This window comes from Meleagris gallopavo, chromosome 8, assembly GCF_905368555.1.
Source record: "Meleagris gallopavo chromosome 8, MGAL_WU_HG_1.1, whole genome shotgun sequence".
Lineage (NCBI taxonomy): Eukaryota > Metazoa > Chordata > Aves > Galliformes > Phasianidae > Meleagris > Meleagris gallopavo.
Window position 1 is genome coordinate 10,530,431 of NC_139411.1, and position 14,462 is coordinate 10,544,892.

Consider the following 14,462-nt stretch of genomic DNA (forward strand, 5'->3'; position numbering starts at 1 on the left):
TTCAAATAAGCTTTTATAATGATTTCATTAAATTGCATTAAATCTTGGTGTAAACACATTTATTTTGGTTTTCAGGACCATAACTCATGTTTAGTTATTTTGGTAATGAATTCATAAAATGAATTACGGATGTATAAATAGTGAGTAAGAGTGTCCATAGTCAGAGTTCATGTGGCTTTTAATGAGCCCACTTGAAGCATCCCCGTTCCATCAGTTGGGATGGACTTTTCTGTGCGGTGAAACTGCTGTAATTATCACACTGGAGTGTGCTGGGCACCCTTTATGAAGTGGCTGGTTTTTGCCACTCTGCTGTCTGCACTGCCAGATGCTAGCAGGGCACTGCAGTGCCACGAGGTGCCTTCCCAGCACTGTGTGAAATCCTGGTGTTATCACTTGAGACTGTGCTCTTAGCCCAGTTCCTATCAGCTCAATGTTCACACTGCATAATGCCCCACAGCTTGCATGGGTTGTCCTTCAAAGTAATAGTCCGAAGAGCCATGCCAAGGGTTGACCTCTTGGGAAGTCTTTGAAAGCTGAAGTTCCTATCCAGGATGAAGTGGGAAAGTTGAATAGCTGCCCTGTGTCTTGTCATCAGCCAGGGCTGCAAATTCCCTCCATTCCCAGAGGCCAGCTTCACTAGAGAATTTTGCTGTTATGTTTTGCTGCTGCCTTATTCATTTTCTAAGTGAGACAAAGTGTAAACCACTCCTACAGATCTGCCAGCACCAAGCAATTCCAGGAGCTCGACATTTGAATACTAAGAAAAAACATGAGGCTGTAAAGTAAATGCTAGTGCTTGAGGGAAGAAAATCCTGCTGCTCCCTCTGAGGTAGCAGGAGCCCTTTGTGCATGGGCTTGGACTGAGCAAAGGCTGTGTTAGGAGGCTCCATGAGCATTGCATTGCTAAAGCGCAATGAGGGTGACCAAATGGCGTTTTAAAGAGCTGAAAAATGGCTCCAGGCAGCAGCTAAAAATACAGAATGACATCTGATGACCGTGACACCTGATATCCAACTTACAGTATCCATTTACAGTGCAGATAGATCTGTGGGGGTCTTTTCATGCTGAATGCATTAATAAGAACATAATGACGTGGCGATAACATCTTGTGTGGTTAGGGATCTGTGTGGATGGGCACACGCTTACACACACTGTGCTATGCTAGATGCAGCTGAACAAAGGCAATGTGACTGGGGCTTGGAGAGTCCCCACTGGTGCTCCCATGCAAGGGCAGGGCTCCTGCTCCCCCCATCTCCCTGTCCTCTGCTAGGGGAACAGCATGCGTTCCCAGTTACTGAACTTCCCATAAGCCTGGCCTACACCTTGGAAATTTTCTTCCAAATAGGGCTCATGGCAGAAAGGACAAAATCTGCATCTTATTTATTTCATGCAAAAATCTAAATAAAGCAGACGTTCCTGAATCGCCTTGTTTTACTACGGGCAGCCAGGATAAACAACACCATGGTTAGGAACACATGCAGGGGACAGATTTTATGCGTTGCTGTGCACACAAGGCTGTATGATGGCAGCCTTGGCTTTACCAAGCAGCAGCACGGAGAGCATAAATGCAGCAGAGACTCAACCACATGCCCATTGATTTACAATTGAAAAATCACCATGTTTGATTTTTAGCTTCCTGTGGAAGAAGAGTTTTTCAGATGGAAGCAGGATGTTGTGATATTTTATCTGGGCAGGGCAGTTCGTGAGACAGGAGCTTAGTGTGGGTGCCATGGGGCCGTAGGAGTTTGCTGGATGCATCAATTATAGATCAGCAGTCTGGTATTCAGTGTGGTGCTTCCAACCCACTGTCTCCGCAGTGCTGTTTAGTCCCGAGTGCTGGTCCTTTGGGCCAGATGGCATTGCTGAGGGATGAGCCACAGCCGCTGAGTGGCTACTGAGGGGCCTGGGTAGGAACTGGCTGGAATGGCTTTCCTTGGAGAGCTTAAAATGGCAGGTGGCTTTGCACGCACTCGCTTGTTAAATCTTACAGAAACAGGCTTTGCCTGGTCGACATAGGCCTGCTTTGGGCGAGCTCCAGAAATGCCATGATGATCATGTTATTTTCTTTCGGTTTTGTGGCATTTCTACTTTTGGTCCATGGAAAAACAGCAGGAGCGTTTGCCCAAAAAATAGAGCGAAGGAGGAAAAAATAGGCTGAGGTAAGATGCTGCGGCTTTGCCAGGAAGTGCCAGCGTGGTCATGAGAGGCTTTGCTTCAAATGTGACTGCCAAGTGCTTTGGAGAGCCTCTCGAGAAGCCCAAGAGATGTTGGCATTTGATGTGCAAAGAGTTTGGGCTGCTTGGCCACCTGTAGATCGCTTGTAAGCAAGCACTGAGAAGGTGGTCTTGGATGTCTTTGCAAAACATGGGGTGCTGGCTCCTGAGAAGCCAGGCTGTCCTTGGCAAGGCTACGCCTCGCTCTTGGAAGCCTCTCCAGGCGCTAACTTGGGACTTTTCTTCTGCCTCTTCTGCTTCGGCCACGCTCACCTGCCTTGGGCTCTTGTGGTGGCAGTGTCTTGAGTTGGCTCTGCCTGCTGGTAATCCTTCTTTTAACAAAACTCAGGGTGAACAAGGACAAGCAGGAATCCAAGGTCCTCCGGGCCACCTGGCCCACCGGGGCCCGCTGGACCAGCTGGACCCAAGGGAACCCCAGGACAGCCCGGACCAAGTGGGTCACCTGTAAGTCCAATTATAAAAAAAGCCTTCAGCTTTCTCTTTCCTTAGGGTGGACACAATTTCCTCTGGTCTTTGCTGCCTCTTCTGAAGCCAGACAGCCATGGACAGGGGAATGGCAGGGAAGGTGGGTGTGTGGGGAGAAAGAAGTTCCCACGAAGGCCCTGCACTGTTGATAGCTGTTCACATGTATGTGAGTGGGTCATACCAGCCCCATTTCCTCCTCCCTCTGGCTGTCTGCAGAGGAGGAAAAGTAATACACAGGGTGTAATTATCCTTCTTGCAGCAGAAATCTGGCTGATAAAATCCCTGCCATGCCTTTGAAGTCCTGCTCCTGCCCCATTCTCAGGAGTGTAGCAAGCAGTAGGCAAAAAGTGAAGCACACTTTAAAATACAATCTATTGCTAAACAGCAGGGGATAGAGTATGCTAACATCCTTCTCTCTTGCACAGGGCAGAGCTGGAGAACCTGGGAAGCCCGGCAGAGATGGAAAGGTGGGTGTCAGAAACTAGCTCCGCTCTGGGAGAAGTGTGATGTGCTGGCCCCGCAGTGGCTGCAGCGTGAAAGGAGTTTTCCATCTGTGAGAGATTTCAAGGCCTTCCAGAAGAAGGAGCCAGTGTTGTTCCCTGAGACAAAAGCGCTTCTCTACATGTAATAGTTTCAGGTGTTCTCATCTCTTTTTGAGCTCTAAGGAGACATGGATGTGATGAATAAATGTTGTATTGTCAGGCAAAATCAGGTGTAATGAAGGTATCAGAGCCTATCTAAGGTAGTTTTTTCCTCTGGTCTGCACACAGCAGGAAGGCAGCTCCTGTATGGATCTTTTGTATATTTATATTTGCACTCACACATATCCGGTGTTCTTCACGGTTCGTATCAGGTAAATTGTTTGGTTATTTCTCATTTGAAAACACAAGTGGTTTGTTTGTTAATATATTCTCTCTATTTAGCTAGTCAGAGAAAGCTGCCAACCCTTGATTTACTCCAGAGCTGCACAGTGGGCTGGGAACAAGTTTCCCAAGCAAAGCCAGAGAGACAGGAAAGATTCTGGGGCACAATGCATGAGGAAAAGCAACTTTTCAGTCTTCAGATTTAGAGAAACCAAGCCTGGGAGAATGGAGCATTATGGGCATGAAATAATGAAATGAAATTTGGGAGTGTGGGTTAGAATAGTATTTATGTGAAGAATAGATCAGGGATGTTTGAACTCACCGATGCAAGTCATCTCTGTAAAGGGGCCCCCATCACTTTGCGTAGCATTGTCTACATTTGTCAACTCCAGTGTCTCTTTTGATTTTATTTACAGGGCTTACCTGGGCCTCCTGGAGCAAAGGTGAGACATCTGGCCTCAATTTGAGGAGCAAAGTGTTAAACAGAGAGGTGGACTCTTGCAGCATAGAGAGATGTGTAAATTGTAGAAGGTGAAAGACAGGGAAAGGAGGTTACATCAAATAACTGAGAAAGATTTCTAGCTCAGCTCTGTATTGGCCAGGGGGCCCAGACTGCGTGCTGACTCATGGGTTTTGTCCTGGCAAAGTGTCCAAGTTGCATCTCAGCAGAGTAAGGCACGCCTCATCAGCCCCTCTTGCAAAATTCTTTGCCACACACAGCTATATTGGCTTCTTCCACTCTCAAAGCATTTACCAGCGCTTCAGGAACCGATTTTGCAATGCTATTGTTAACGCTACCGCAACTTCCCATTTATTCACTTGCCAAAATGTGAGAGTGGGGGGTAGTGGTGGTTGTTTTTCAGCTGCTGCTGCCCACCTCCGTTTGTTTTTATTTGAGGTATTTCACCAGGGTGAGGATAGGAACCATAGAGCTGGGGCATGGAGCTAGCATGAGTTACCTGGCTGCTGGTGCTCTTTGTGCCTCTCCTCCTAGGATTCAGTCACTGTAGGTAACAGGGACCCCAGAGTCTGAAGGCTCAGGGACTCAGTGGAGTCATTTTGAGCCAAAGGCCTTGTGGAATGGCCCTAGGGGAAGGGGCAGGGATTTATTCTTCTCAGGCCAAACCTCATTTTATTTTGTCTTTTTACCTTTTGCAGGGAGACCCTGGGATTCAAGGATACCCTGGGAGAAAGGTAAGGGGGCACTTCCAATACTGCTAAATGAATTAAGTTGCACTGACGCCTTGTGGGATGACAGCTGCAAAACTCTGGGCTCCTCTGGACCTCCTTGCTGAGCTCCTTTCACTGGACCAGGGGCAGTTGAGGGTCCATGGGTCCCCTAATGCTCACTTGTGTAAGGAAAGTTGGGACCCAGGGATCTCTTTAACCCTCTGGCAGCAATAGTACAGATTTCTCCCTACCCATACCCACTTCCAGACTTAGATCTAGCTATTATACTACTAGAAAGGGCCAAATCCTGGCTATGTACGACTTGAAAGTTGATCCTTTCCCTGGTTAAAAGGCAGAAGCTGGCATTGCCTGCTGATCTGCAACAGCAGCTAATTAACAGCAGTGTTGAATCAAGTCTGAAGGGTGTAATGGAGAGACAGGGAGACGGGGGAAAGCGCGAAGGAAGATCAAAGGGGAAAGAGGGAATGAAGAGGTACTGCTGATGTTACCGGGAGAAGGGGAAGGCAAATGCTCCCAGCAGGCAGGAGTGCCATGTTATCTCTGCACTGCTTTATGGGTGCTCTGTGGGTAAAAAGGCAAGATCCGAGAGTTTTTTAATTAGTTCTGTATAAACCAAGAAGGTTTTGTTATGTTAGGAAGTGAAAATTATAGCCCCTGTGGACCACAGCCCACTCCTGCAGACAGACACAATTTATTGCCTCCTCTTGCAGTGAACCATCCGTCGGTTTTTCCATTCAGAGTCCATCCTGTTCTAAGCTCTCAGTGTGTGGGGGGCAGCGAGGGGGTCCCTGTAGTGACCTCATGGTGAGGGCCTCTTCTTAGAGCTCCTCTCACACAAAACAACTTGCTTGGCTCATTTACTCACTGAGCAAAGGTTGTCAGGAGAATGAGCCCACGGTTGCAACCTTCCTCTGGAAATGTGGACGGAATGGATGAAAGTAGGGAAGAAAATCCTCGCTCAGTGTGTGGGTCAGGGAAAGGGACAAGAAGGCAAAGAGCTGAGCAAAGATGTTAGCTCTGATACAACGCAGGTCTGTGGGACCATTTCCTTCAAGCCACACGTTTTGTGTACTGAACATCTTTCTTGATGCAGAACGGTACTCCTGCCCTGGTGAGACCCAGGGGAGAGGTTGGTACGTGGTGGGCACTTCTGTCTAGGACATCCCTCTCCTGTCTTTTCTGACCTGGGCATCCCACGTGCTCCTTTTTTGCTCATCACTGTGTTTGCTGCTTTCTCTGTTTCCTTTCTTTTCTTCCTCAGGGTGAGGCGGGCATGTCAGGCCTGCCTGGTGCGCATGGCCTCCCTGGAGCTACTGGCCCCAAGGTAACTCTTAAACATGGCACCAGCAAGGCTGTCTCCCAGGGCAGATGAGTGGCACAAAGCCTAGAGATGCTGAAGAAATACAGAGAGTTAGGGCCCAGGTGCAGATTCTCTGTAGCAGAGTGCAAAGCATGTAAACAGAGACTTGCTCCTGTGTGAAAGGTCCGGAGGATTTTTGGCCAGAGCAATTCCTCGCTGTCCTGAACTAGGACAAGGATTATCTCTGCACAGGCCTCTGTTCAAGAATAAATCTGACCCAGCTTTTAGATGGTTTTACTGGGTGGTAAAGGTGGTTAAGGCTGGGTCTGCTCCACGAAACAGCTTGATGGTTGATTAGTCTACAGCCAAAATATGTAGGAAGCATTAGCATGGACTACCTCCAGCATCCACTCCAGCAAGGTGCAGTGCCTTGCAGTTCCCAGGGAGAGATGGGTTACAGCCAGTGTTCAGACTGGTGTTGTGGTCTCTCTAGAGAGCTGTGCTAGCCTTTATTACATACTCCCTTCTTTGGCAACTTACTCTTTAGCCCTTGCTGTGAAGATTGGTCTGCTTGCTCAATTTCTCCTCACATTCACTGTCCCTCTGTGTGTTTTCTCTCTGTCTGTTCTTTGCTGGGCAGGGTGAAAAAGGGGACACTGGCATAAAGGTAGGTATGAGGAATGTGGTTTTCTACTGTGATAGATGTCTGGGAGATGCTGCTCCTTGGGCTGAAGGGTTGTAAGAGGAAGTTGGGTCTGAGCAGCTCTGTGGGATATTTAATGGAGTACACATCTGTGCTGTGATTAACCACAAACAGTCTCTCCAAGCTCAGGCAATAAAAGCACCCTTTATCCTTTTGGTGGAATTTGATTCTTACCAAAGGCATTTCTCTGACTATGAAGCTTGCAAATGATTTGTTACATCTCTTCATTTGATGGGATGGGTTGGGGTTTCCTCATAAAATCTGGTTAGCTGACACATCAAATCCACTCAATCTCTGCAACTCAGGCTGGGCTTTGGCATCAGGCTCTTCTGTTTGTTTCTGGACACTTCTTACAGACTTATATGCTCTGTGCCCAGATGTTAACTGACTAAAGTTTATTGTACCCATATATTTAAAGTATATAACTTAATGTTGGTTGTGCTTAAAACATTACAACACTGGTGTTTGTTGAGTCAGAGCATACTCCATCACGCCATACATTTTAAACATCATGAGAAAAAGCTGGTTCTGTAATATTTTGAAAAGCATTAGCAGTGACACATACATTTAAAATATTTCGTATGTGTCACGCATCTCATTTATTGTGTAGCATATATACTTCCTATATTTTTTCCATCTGGGTGGATTACTATTTAAAGAAAGAAAAGACACCTCCAGAACTTAATGTGAATGCGTTACATAGAATTTAAAGAAAAATCTTTTGGGAACATAGGCTTTGGTTTCATAGTTGAATATCACAGCAGTAATTGCCTTCCAATAAGAAGGCAATACATCTTCAGAAATAATACAGTGCATGTAAAGTCCAAAGGTTCCCCTGTATCCATCTTCATGTCAGTGTAATTCCACTGACCACAAAGCTCCTGGTCTGTGCTAGCGTAAATGAGAGAAGAATTGCACCCAGAACTAGTGTGTTTTGGGAGCTACAAATTTTCTGCTGTCTCAATAGCCAGATGCTTTCCTGCTAAGCTGAACTGCAGGACTGAAGTTGGAGTGTGGCTTAGATGGGAGACATGTCTGGAAGGAAACACTGCCTTCCACCCCTACTTAACGCTCCCACGTTTCACAGTCAGCAGGCACCTGCTCTGCCTGCACCCACATACAAAGGCTAATCAGCCCCTGATTTATCTTCTGGAACACTAACAGAAATTTCCTAGTCCCAGATGAGGTGAAAACAAACCGTATGCAATATATACTGAATCTGGGAAGGCCTCCTAAACCTTCTCATCAACTCCAATTGAGTTTTTGGCATCGGTGGGTTTTGGGAAGATCCTAGGGTCTCCTCATGGACTCCTCTTCCTATTTTCTCAGTGGCTCTGGGAGGGGAACAGGGGCAGAGATGGGGAAAGGAATTGGCACCTGTTATTGCAGGGCAGCCTGGACCAAGCAGACAGAGGCAATCCTTTCCTCCCACTGTTTCTACACTCTGCAGCAGTTCTGCATGCTCTTTGTATTTGGGCTCTGGCAAAAGGAAAGTCTCCAAGGCTTCAGTGATATCTCAGGGTCATGCACACTTGAGAGGCTTCTCTGTCCTGTTAGAGAGCAATGACTCAGTGAGAACCTGGGGACATGCTCTAGATACTTTGGCCCTTACTCATCTTGTTTCGTAAGAGTGGAGACAAAACCTGCTGTGCTTTCTGTGCTAATAAATAGGAGCTCCATAGGGTCACCTCCCAGTCCCAAACCAGCCTATTCTTCCACGCGCAGACTTTCATTTGTTACTGTCAATATCACTTTTCTCTCTTTCCTTTCTTCTTTGCTCTGAGGGATTTAAATACAAGTGCAGATATCCCTAAATCAGCAGCCAGACATCAGCCAGTAGCAGCTCCTGAACATCCACATGGTGCATGAATTTGTTGCCTTTGGAAATTTCTTCTTTCCTGTCTGCCTCCCTTCCAGGAAGGCCGTTTGGGACCCTGGGAAGCTTTTAATGTTTCCACCTTTGGATTCAATTACGTGGACCAGAGTCTTTTTTCTTTTTATTTGGGAAGCCCGTTCAAATACTATAGGTGATTCATAGTTTATCTGTAGGAATCTATTTTGCGTAGCTTATCATTGCTTTTTCTGGTAGCAGAGAACATTACAGGCCCTGCCCTGTTGAAGAAGCTTTCAGGTTGCATTCAAACCTCTTGTTCCTAACCTTGAGGTAGACAGTAATGTTGCATGAAGGCCAATACACGAGCTGTAAGTATGATCAGCTGGGTCATTTGAATAAGCATTTGATTTGCTGTCTCCAGGTTAACCATCAATTTTGGCCAGCTGATGTATGTTTTTCTCTTTTTCGTGATGGTCCTTAGGATGAGGCATTTTCCTACGCTCTGAAAAAAGAGCAATAGTAATCTGGGGATGTGAGCCAGGTGTTTTGCTTCTGGCTTCTGCCCTCGGTGATACTTCTCAGTTTCTGGCTTGCCTGCGTTGTTCTGGTGCTGGCTGTGGCACCCTGTGCAGCCCTTCCCTGGCCCAAAGGACACAGCAGGACCAGAGAGGGCTCAGCATGCTGAGGCCTTACTGTACAAAGATTTCCAAATAATTAGTGGCTTAGAGATATTCTGGAGAGTTGCTTTTCCTGCTTGTCCTCTGGCTTTGGCCCCGAGTTTTCTTACTGCTCTTTAATGATGCAGTGCCATACTTGTTTCTGCTCTCTAATTAGCTCTAGCGCCTGTGTGATCCTGCAGGTGTTAATGAGGGCTGTGTGAATGTGCTGGGGCCATAGTCAGGAAATGTCAAGGTAGTGTGGTTGCTCTGTAACTTGCTGCCTGTAAGAGGTTATCTTGCTCTCACTGGGTTGGCTTTGCTTTTGCAGGGCTAAATAATTAAAGAGCTCTTCAGGCAGCTAGCATGTTTCAGGAAACTCTCGGGGATGGGGGATTACTTTCCTGTGCAGAGCTGCTTTATGGGGCTAGATCCTGCAGTGTGGGTGCTGCCCAGAAGACAGCATTGGTCTTGTCTCATTTAAGAAGAAAAACAGCACGCAGCTGAAAAAGAGGGGCACAGGGTGATTTCACTTCTCTTGTACAAAGTATTCATAATTACTGGTTTATTTTTCTTACACTTTTCTTACAATATACTGCATAGGGTGAGAGGTACTCATACTTACAAGAAAGGACTAAACACTCAAAAGAGTCAAAAGGCCACGGTGCCCCTGAAGTTCACAGGCAGAAGGTGTACTTGGCCCTCCTCGCAGTGCCCTGGGAGGACTCATGCTGTATCTGTTGCTCTTTTTCTGTTTCTTGCTCTGCTTCCAGGGAGAGAGAGGCATGCCAGGGCTGCCAGGAAGACATGGCATGAAGGTACTTTGTGAACAGTGGAGTGATGCTTGTCTTCCTGATCTCACCCTTACCACTCAGCTGTCCCTGATGCACAAGCATCACCTGGATTGGTGTGTGTGTCTGCTGGTCGATGACTGTCCTCAGCTGAATCCTTTCTGCTTCTAAATTGCAAAGTACAGGGCCTAATTCATGACAGTGACCATGGGGAGAGAAGTGTTTCAAAAAGCAAATGCCATGCCCAGTCTGATGCTGTCTTGCAACATCAGGAACTTAATGCTCAATGCTAGTGAGAGCACCCAGTTACCAACATTCTAGGAAATTGGCATTTCTTAAACTGGGGTCCCAGTGTGTTAGCACGCTGCAGTCATGCAAGTAGGGTTATGCAAGTGCGAACCTGGGTTGATGCAGCGATGCATCAGGGCCAGTGTGTGTGAGCAAGCCTGCATGTGTGCATGGTAGCTTTAGAGTAAGTACTAGAAAATAATGTCTGCATCCACTGCCATTTAAAGGCTAAAGTGAGGAACAGACATCCCAAATGTACCATGAAAGCCTAACCCAAGCCACTTTCTGCACATAATCCCTTTCATGACTCTAGCCCATATTCACTAAAACCTACTGACCCCTGAGAAATTCTGGAATGCTTTTTTCCCCTTTTATTGCATAGAATCCCTGATCTCCATCTTCTGTCCTTGTGTTTTTTAGCTTTGTCCCTGATTTGTTTCAGAAAGCTGAGAGGTATGATCCCGCTGCTCTCTGGCTCCCCACTTCTCCTCGTTTGAACTTTTCCAATCTCTCTTCACCTTGAACTTGGCTCCCAGTCCTCCTTTCTGCCTCATGTGCTACATCCCACGTTCTAACACTACTTCACCTCCTCCCCCTCCTACTCCCCTCCTTAGACCCCTGTTATCCCTCATATTTGCTTTTGTAACTGGACATTTTCACCAGGCCTTAGCTCGTACTAACACAGAGATTCCAGAGCAAAGGGTTGATGCCAGACTTGCATTTTTTTCCTGCTGCTGAGGAGAAGGTGCTCGTGCTTGGGAGTCTTTTCATCCCCTAGTGTGGCTGGCTTCACCGCTCTCCTGAAGCTGCCTTACTGCAGCGTTAGTCCCCTGAGATGAGAACAGAATATGGGCAAATAAGACCAAGGCTCTGGTGTTACAAACTGTGTTCCTCAGAGTGCTTGAGCTGATATATCTGAGATCAAACTGAACGGAGTGTTTGGTCCTCAATCTGACTTTGCTTTCCTTGCTTACTTGATTTGATGCTGCTTGTTGGCCTCGGCTTTGCCAGCAGGGCTGACGCTCGGGGTGGAAATCTGGTTTTCCTTACAGGGTTGTGCCCATGTTATGTGTCTTTGGGTGAGCTTTTTGGAAAGCAGAACCACTGTCATGGGTGAACGACCCATACAGGGAAGGAGGATGTGTGCTGTGTGGTGTTACAGCATTACTTCTGAGTTTTGGAAAGGAAAAGATGCGGATTTTCCCTTCATAGTTCCACTTGGCTGATAGTGTTTTGTTTCTTAAAAAAAAAAAAAAAATCTATCTATTAATATATATATACACATATACAAAATAATTAATTCAGTTTCAAAAAAAGTATTTCTGTCTTCTCTTTCTGTCAGGGTGCTCCTGGGATGGCCACGGCAGGGATGAAGGTCAGTTCTGCTCTACTCTTCAGTGTGTCAAGAAGGGTGCATTAAAGAGCCAGGGAGAGCTATGAGAGAGAAGGAAAATGGTCAAACAGCTCCCACTGAAGGGGAATGACAGAACTGTAGCTTCTGGCAGAGAAGCTTGGTCTGTCCTCAGCTGCATCTGCTGCTCCCACAGCACTCTGAGCAGAGACAGGTGGCACTCCACAGCAGTATCAGGATGGCAGCTGAGCAAAAAGCGAGCTGGGTGCCAATGTAGGGGCTGTAAGTCATCTTGGTGGGGCTGAGGTGTGCTGTCCTGGTTGACTCCAGCTGCTGAGGAAAAGGCAGAGATAAAGAGGTTATCGCAGAAGAGGTGGGGACAGCTTTTCTCCCTGATGCTGCACTGTTCCCATATTGACACGTCCCCCCATCCTTGTGATATCCTCAGCTTTGCTGTGCTCCTGTGCAGAGATAGGAGTGGGTAAATGCCTTAGTGGCAGCAGGTGACTCTTGACTCACTGTGGTAAGTCTTCTCTTGAAGCACAGCAAGGTGGTTACTCCATCTTGCTGTTTATTTTCAGCAGTCCAGGAGCTGGCTAATGAAGACGAAACAAGCTTTAAGTAGAAGTACTAAAAGGCATTAAAGCATCCTCACACCCCAAGACCTCCACAGATGAATGCTCCTTCCTCCACCCTGTTAGCTCTAGGAGGTTTTGTGCTCGTTTTCTATTTTCTCACTTTATTTTCTTGTCTCTTTCTTACCAGGGTGAGCCTGGGACTCCAGGAGAAAAGGTACTTGGAAAGCATTGCTCTGAGGCTGTTCTTCTGTTTTGTTTGTGATTTTTTTATGTGATTTTCTTTTTCCCCCACTTCCCAGAGAAGCTGAGGAACAGCTCTGTGCTCCCCAAGGCACAAATCCAGGTTTTAGTGACACCTGCCAGCATAAGCAATGGCAATAGTAAATGGCAAGGGTGTACAGTGAGAACCCATCCTGCAAACAGATCCACTCTCCCTCCCGCTGGTGTCTGTTGGTGGGATTTCCTTCCAGCTGCCTTCCTCCCCTTCTCCCTACCCTGCAAAATGCCCACAGCACACTTTGCTCAGCCAGCTTGCTTTCTCTGCCTCCCAGCACGTCTGTGCCCACTAGAGGTACTGCCATGGTTCATCAGGGACTGTGGGATGTTGTTCTTCTGTCACATGCTGAAGGCTGCCCTGTCCTGCCTCTGCTCGTGCACAGTTTCAGCATAGCCTGACCTGGTGTGAGATCCTGTGGCGGACACAGTACAAAAATACCCTGTCACTCTCCATCACTAAGCAGCCAGTTTGGTTTCTGAACAGCTGGCTCCTCTTGTTTGAGGCTCACTGGGTTGTGTTACAGCATGCGGCAGCCATGTAACAGACGCTCTCTGTCTCTTTTCTTCCCCATGAAGGGAGATCCTGGAGTCCCAGGGAGGATGGGCCCCCCAGGTTTGCCAGGGAAAAGGGGGCAGCGGGTAGGATATTGTGTGTTTGGCCTTGGTGTGCTGTGTTCCCTGGGAGTGGGAGCTGGCAGCAGCCTGCTTTGCGTTGCATTGTCGTGCTTGCAGGGATCATGTGTCCTTTTCTGGCTCTTGCCCTGTTGGTGAAGTGTGTTTGTGTGTTCTTGCTTGTAGAAGGCGGGGGGCTGGCAGCAAGTAGGGTAGTGTGAAGTACCTGGGACACAGTCTTTTCCTGGGAATAATTAAAGGCAGTTCTGTGCAGCCCGTACAGGTGTGATCCTTGAATGAGAAGTATGATACCAAAAGCAGAGAAAGGCAGAATGTGGCTATGGGGAGAGAGTTGGGTGGGGGCCTTCCAGGACAAATCACCTTAAAGGAATGGGCCACTGCACTCCAGAATTGCCTAGAACAAACAAACAAACAAAAATATTAGTGCTTTTTAATTATTTTCCATGGAAAGTGCACGTCTGTTCTTGGAGCACTGATGTAATCCCTCCAAATGTCAGATGTGTGCCCCTGAGCTCTGGTGAGACTGGTGTGCAGCACCTGTCTGTGCAGGCAGCAGCATGGCACCAAGGGGACCTCTGTGCTGGCCTTGTTGGTCTGCAGCACTGCTTTTGTGGAGAGAGGCAGAAAAGAGAGGTTTTGAATTGTTCTTTGTAATCTGCACAAGTCAATTTTGGAGACACGAGGATTGCAGGTAAGAAAATCTTTTTCTGATTATGCATTTGAAACCTCTCTTCCTGGCAATGAAGAAAGCTCTGTTAGACCGTCCTTAAAAAATACAGAGTCCCACACAGCAACCTGTAGCTGAGAACCATGGGTTTCGCAGTTGGGTGGAATGGGCAGAACAAATCTTAATTTCAGGAGAAATACCACAAATATCTTCCCAGTAATTCAAAGGGTGATCTGAATGCCATGGTGAACTAAGCAAAGTCACTTCACCGAGTGAGTGCTGGTGCTGGACACCCTCTTTGGTCGTTGCCTGCAGTGCCTTGCAGAGCTCACCTGCAGACCGTGCTCACCAGGCATCACATCAGCTGGTCATAAACCATCGCCTCTTCTTGCTGTTTTTGCCAGTCTTTTTATTACTTTTCACCACCACTGTGTGTCGCAGAGCTTGGCTGATAACTGAGATGCTGCACTGCTTTCATTTAAAGAGCATGATGAAACTGGGGTTTGGAGCCAGGAGCGGGATTCATTCCATTGGGATAGGTGTAGCAGATTCTTGCCAGTGCAGCATTGGCCACTGAAACTGGGAGGTCTGAACAGTGAGAGTTGGGAAGTGGGCAGTTTGTGTAGGAAGAG

General features: G+C 47.2%; 1 protein-coding gene across 1 annotated transcript in view; it reads left to right on the plus strand.

Annotated features, from left to right (window-relative positions):
- COL13A1 (collagen type XIII alpha 1 chain) overlaps positions 1 to 14,462 on the plus strand; it is a 56,845-nt gene that overhangs the window by 16,239 nt on the left and 26,144 nt on the right. The window contains 11 exon segments of the mRNA XM_085229247.1: positions 2,563 to 2,596; positions 2,599 to 2,678; positions 3,125 to 3,166; positions 3,979 to 4,005; positions 4,721 to 4,756; positions 6,015 to 6,077; positions 6,694 to 6,720; positions 10,020 to 10,064; positions 11,668 to 11,700; positions 12,442 to 12,468; positions 13,107 to 13,169. Coding sequence (XP_085085373.1) covers positions 2,563 to 2,596; positions 2,599 to 2,678; positions 3,125 to 3,166; positions 3,979 to 4,005; positions 4,721 to 4,756; positions 6,015 to 6,077; positions 6,694 to 6,720; positions 10,020 to 10,064; positions 11,668 to 11,700; positions 12,442 to 12,468; positions 13,107 to 13,169 — 477 coding nt within the window.